This window comes from Panthera uncia, chromosome A2, assembly GCF_023721935.1.
Source record: "Panthera uncia isolate 11264 chromosome A2, Puncia_PCG_1.0, whole genome shotgun sequence".
In the NCBI taxonomy this organism is placed as follows: Eukaryota; Metazoa; Chordata; class Mammalia; order Carnivora; family Felidae; genus Panthera; species Panthera uncia.
The window spans coordinates 147597557-147603556 of record NC_064816.1 but is presented as its reverse complement, the minus strand read 5'-3'; the positions used below and the strand labels follow the sequence as shown (position 1 = coordinate 147603556).

Sequence of the window (6000 nt, the reverse complement as noted above, 5' to 3'; positions counted from 1 at the left end):
AGAAGTGAGTAGGTAAGAGTCAATAGGTAAGGAAACAAAAGAGTAAGGGAGCTAGGTAATGTACAAGCAGCATGGAAACCCTCGAAGTACTAGGGACTCTCTCAAACTCAGCTACAGTTAAATTCAGACCTAGAGAGTGTGGATTGGGGAGCAGGTATAAAAGAAAACGTGAAGGCATTACAATTAATTAAATTAACAGAAAGTTCTCTAAAACAAAGCAAAACAAAAAAAGCAAAACAAAAAAAACCCAAACCCCAAAACAAAAATGCCTTCTAGGTTTTACATGTACTGAAGCAGTTCTCTTACTTGAAAGTTTTCTTTGATCCTTTCAGGGTTAAAGCTTTTAGGAATAACAACCACTCCTCTCTGGATGTTGAAACGCAAAACAACTTGAGCTGCTGTCTTCTTGTATTTTTTCCCCAGTGAGTTTAGAAGTTCATCCTTTAACAAAGGTGGGGATGATACATTCACCCTTGAAAAAAATCAAAACATGCATCATATTTAGCTCGAGTCATCACAACAGATGGTTAGTCCATCGCCCTCCTCCTCCGTCTCCCTATCCACCTGTTCACCTACCAGGACACTTCGGGTCACCTATAACCAACTTCTTGGAGTGCAGAGCACTCAGTGAAGAGTTGCTCTTTTTTTTTAATTTTTAAAATTTATTTTGGGAGAGAGAGGGTGAGCAGGGTGAGGGGCAGAGGGAGAGGGGGAGAGAAAGAGAGAGAGAGAGAGAGAGAGAGAGAGAATGAATAGCAAGCAGGCTCCATACCACCAGTGTGGAGCCTGAGGCAGAGCACAAGCTCACAAACTGTGAGATCATGACCTGAGCCAAAGTCAAGAGTTGGAGACTTAATCACTGAGCCACCCAGGCACCCCGAAGCATTGCTTTTATCAGGAAAAGATAAAGAGGTAAATTTATAGAGCTGTGTCTTTCAGAGGGTAAATAGTGCTTCTTGGGTGGGTCTTACGGAGATAACTGGGTTAGAAGCAGCTACACAGGGGAAGGCTCTGTTGGAGCAAACAGAGGCACAACTCTCGGAGTCATCTTTGAGTAGAAAAATTTCTACTTAAGTGTGTTGAACACATCACACACAGCACAAGTGCTGCCACTGAACACAGAGCTCAAACAATTCTCTGCGGTGCCTGGGTGGCTCAGTCTGGTAAGCGTCTGACTTTGGCTCAGGTCATGATCGTATGGTTTGTGGGTTCGAGCCCTGCATCAGGCTCTGTGCTGAGAGCTGGGAGCCTGGAGCCTGCTTCAGATTTGGCCCCTCCTCTGCTTGTGTGCTCTGGCACCGTGTTCTCTCTCTGTGTCAAAAATAAACATTTTAAAAAAAGAAAAAAGAAAAAAATCAAAAATTTCAGGATCTGGTCACGGAGAATCTTTGTCAAATAATACCTAAACCAACATTTGTGGAGCATTTCCTATGTTTCAGGCACTGCTAGGCAATTTTACACATACAGTAGAATCAATTCTTACCCCACCTTTGTGAGGGAGGTTATTAGCTCCAATTTGTACACACAGAGAATGGCTCAAAGAGGGTTAAGTTACTTTCTTAACATCACAGAGCCAAATAGTCATGTCATTCAAGTAACTCACATTAGTCTCACATTCTACACCAAAAGAAACACCCCTGAGCAGACATAGAGCCTTACTTACCAGCTTGGATTCCTTGAGGTCCCCAAAGGGCTATATGCGATAATGACAATGTCATGTTGTTGGCAAAATTTCAAGAGTTTGGGCTGGGTAAAATACGGATGGCACTCAACCTACATGGTTGCAGTGGAGGGCAGAGCACAAAATCAAAGCCTTGTAGTGAATCCAGTTTTACACAGTTTTAAAAAGTTCTTCAATAAAACCCATCTAAAAGCATCATGGATAACGAGGCAAATGCTGAATATTGTTCTTAACAAGGAAGTTTACGTTATGGTGAGATTACTTACAACGTGGTTAGTGGGGTCACCACCTGTGGATTAACTCTAAAATAAACGGGGAGCGAATTCAATTTCATGTCGCTATCATAGTGTAAAGCTTTAACGGAACAGACTTAATTATTTATAGTGACCATTCCAGCAAATACAATTTTCTAGGACAACAATACAGTCTCAAGGTTCAGATTAGAGTCTCGATACGGAGCAGCGACGTGTTGCCGAAGCCTTTTCTCTGTAGCTATCGAGCATCTAAGAACATTTTCACAAGAGGTAGAGCATGCGTAAAATGAAATTTGAAGATGTATTTTGTCCTCTTGGCCGAGAGTTCCTTACACCACCCAGTGCAGGCCTACATCCGTCTTCACTGTCTCGTTGGCAAGAGTCCCGCACTGAAAATGTTTGTGTCACAAAGTCCTTCGCAAAGTTTCTTTTAACCCCTCTGGTAACTTTGGGCCTATGCTTTTCTTTCCTTTTTAAATTAAAATCAACCAAGCCTGAATTAAAATAGTTGTAGTATTTAATTATTATTTTCACTGTCTGGTTTGAGTTCTAGAAGGCACAAGGACCCGCTCGCTACCTATGAATTTGCAAAGATAAAACTGGGCCTCTTAGTGGTGGGTCTTATTCCCATTCCCATTTGATATACTTTTTTTTTTTTTTTCCCTGACATAATCTTGTTCCCTTACCCTAAGAAACACTTGTGGGTTTTCTCTCCTTTGGAACATTTCTTAAACAATTCTAAAAAGTAACACAGAAACTAAAATAAGGCAGGAATCGCACTTAGTGTTTCCTTCCAACATCACTCGCTGCTTTTTCATTTCCAGTTGCATCTGTTATTGGTAGGCCAGTCTCCCCAAAATATGTACTTCATCATGTCACTCACTGCTTAGAAACTAAGTATGAATTCCTTCATTTCATGCCTACCAGCTCACTCCAAACACAGCAGTTTGGTCTCCCCACAAGGACTCCTTTCTAATCAGATTGCAGTGCTGTGGCCTGTCTCTGGCCTATTAATGTAGAAGCAGGTATGTGTATACGTGTATGTAAATATGTGTGTGTACGTTTATATATACATTGAATGGTTTTATAACCTACTCTTTGAAAAAGGATTTCATATGGTTTGTGGCAAAAGATATACATAATAAGGCAATTAGAGTTAGAAACAGAACAAATAGGTATGTGCATATTGAGTCTATGACTGAACTGAATCTGTGAACGGCAATTTGGGATGATACAGAGTTGCACTAAGTAACATCCGAGAAACATCTACTCAACAAAAACTTGAGAGTTAATATATACACTCAAATAACATAACATAACCTAATTTAATATAAATGTTTGCATAGACAGTTCTTCTTTTAAAAATTTTCAATGTTTATTTTTGAGAGAGAGAGACAGAGGGACAGAGACAGAGAGAGAGTGCAAGTGGGTGAGGGGCAGAGAGAGGGAATCCGAAGCAGGCTCCAGGCTCTAAGCTGTCAGCACAGAGCCCGACGTGGGGCTCGAACACACGAACCGTGAGATCATGACTTGAGCTGAAGTCGGATGCTTAACTGATTGAGCCACCCAAGCACCCCTGCATAGATAGTTCTTAGGTAAAAATCCTGGGGCATATCACTAACGGGACACCCAGTGAGGGAAATGTGGGGGTGGGAGTGGATAAGCTATTAAGATCCATGTGCATACGAACACAGAGAACCATATTCCTTTTTTTTTCAGAGCACTTATCTCAGTTTCTAACTATCAATGACTTTTGTGATTGTTTGATGTCTGTTCCACACTAGAGAGCTAGTGCCCTGAGAGGAAGGGCTGTATCTGTCTTTGGTCACTTATGCATGCCTGGAACCTAGCAAAGTGCGTAGCATAAGGCCAGTGCTCGATGGCTGTTGAATGAATGGAAATGGTACCTATACAGACAGACAGCACCAAGCCAGAATCTTAGAATTACTGGTGCTGCAGACTTTACAGAAGGGCTCCATCAGCACTGCAGCTTGGTGGGGTCATGTGAGGCCAGCAGATGATCCTTGTTGGGTCTGTTGGCACTGGAGGCCGAGTTTAAGGTGAAGGGCAGTGACGGTGTCTGATGTCACAGGGCCTTGATGCCAGCGTTGCCCTGGAACTTCGTCATTTCTAAGGAGAAGGATGACTAAGCACACTTGCTTCCTTCTTTGCCAGGGACTGGTTATGGCCCTTTGTGGATGGGCCACTGGAGATGTGGTCTTTACTTTTTCTTGTTGACTATGTAAAACTGATGTCACTTCTCAGTGTCTTGACATGTCTGGGACTTTTTTTTCAACACTATTTGGTAGCGTGGGACCTGAGATAGCAAAATCTCACAAGGTGAAGTTAAGCTGGACAGAAGCTGTGAAGGAAGATGTTAACCTCATCCTCTGTCTTTCTGTAAAAAAACTATGTTGAATTTTCCTTTCATTAATTAAGTCACTCAAAAAATATTTATTGCTTCCTAAGTCAGACGTCTGTGATTTAGGCATAGTGAGTAGGGTTAGGAAAAAAATGAAGAATTTGGAGATCTTTCCTTTCTCCCCCTCCCTCTCCTTCATTTGTTAGAATTGGGTGTATAAAAATTAAAAGACCTGAGCTAAGGTCTAATTCAAAGGTCTCCTTTGAATTAGGCTAGGAAAACACTGCATGACAAATTGCCCACCAGGAAGACTTTCAGAGAGACTAAGCCAGGGATGGAACCTGGGAGACACATGTCTTTGTGTCAACACAGACATCTTGGACAGTACTAGGGAAGTTTGGAATGCTCAGATTCTGAGAATTAGTAGAGAGCAAGGTCATATTCTACGTAACTTTGTTCATAAAGTCCACGGAAAAATAGACAAATCTGCAAATTATACTTTAAATTTCTTCTAATGGGAAAGTTAATTTTTAAATAGGTGAATTTTGACTTATGCAAGGTCTCCAGGTATGTGTCCCTCATAGATAAAATGTGTCCGCTCTGTATGAGGCCCACAGTATGCTCATCGTGATCTTGAACTGAAAGCTGCTCTTTTTTGTGTCTCTGGAGTAGAGGGGATCCTGCTCAATGCACAGGGTAATGGCTGGCCGGCCAGTAGACCTTCACTTTGATCTGTGCTATCTCTATAGGGTTGATATACTCTGCCTTCAGACACCATGAAACACATGAATAGGCTATGATCTTCCAACATGCTCTTTGTCATGAGGAGACACACTGTCAAATTCCTCATTTTTCATTCTGAGGTCAAAAACCACCATCTTTCTTTATATATTTGTAAGAAGAAATGTGTGTGTCATTTCAGCCTTTTAGTTATCTAATTTTTAAAATAACAGACGTTCCTACTGTTCCTAGTGCCTCTTTTCTTTTTCATTGTTTTTTAAATGTTTTATTTTTGAGACAGAATCCAAAGCTGCAAGCCCATGTGGGGCTCGAACTCACAAACGGTGAGATCACGACCTGAGCCGAAGTCAGACACTCAACCACCTGAGCCACCCAGGCTCCCCATTTCACGCTTTATAACAAAATACTGTTTTTGAGGGTGCAGGAAGATGTGCTGGTGAGGAGTAGGAATTAGGGATATGATTCCCCTTTTCTATTACATTTAAAAATGTAATTATCCATTTTTGTTTGCTCTTTTTTTCCTAATTTTAGAGTTTAACATTTTATACTGTTCAATGTGTCAGTTTCTTTTATAATTTTCTCATGGCTACATTTTCTATATATAGCTCCAGAAAACTAAAAATGTTTTGTAGTATTCACAAATGACTTCCTCTTTCTTCTTTAACAGCTGATCAAAGAGATACTAGGAGTATGACATGAGGCAAAGATCTAGATTTGTTTCTACAGAACTAGCCCTTCCCCCCACACTATTTATTGACAAATTCATCCCTTAGCCATTAGTTTGCATTATGTTTTTTTTTTTTTTACATTATGTTTTTATTACACTTGGGGCTTGTTTATTTCTTATTTTCTACTCATTTGTATGTTGGTTCTGTACAAATCTTACATTATTTTAAAATACTCTGTATATATTAATATCTGGCAGATCTAGCTCGCCCTCATTATTTTTCTTCAAAAAATCG

At 40.6% G+C, this 6000-nt stretch overlaps 1 protein-coding gene across 1 annotated transcript in view; it reads right to left on the bottom strand.

Annotated features, from left to right (window-relative positions):
• Nucleotides 1-6000, bottom strand: part of AKR1D1 (aldo-keto reductase family 1 member D1) — a 41955-nt gene that overhangs the window by 10496 nt on the left and 25459 nt on the right. The window contains exons 6-7 of the mRNA XM_049642301.1: nucleotides 1664-1773; nucleotides 307-472 (exon numbers count right to left, since the gene is read on the bottom strand). Coding sequence (XP_049498258.1) covers nucleotides 307-472; nucleotides 1664-1773 — 276 coding nt within the window. The remainder of the gene's footprint in view (nucleotides 1-306; nucleotides 473-1663; nucleotides 1774-6000) is intronic.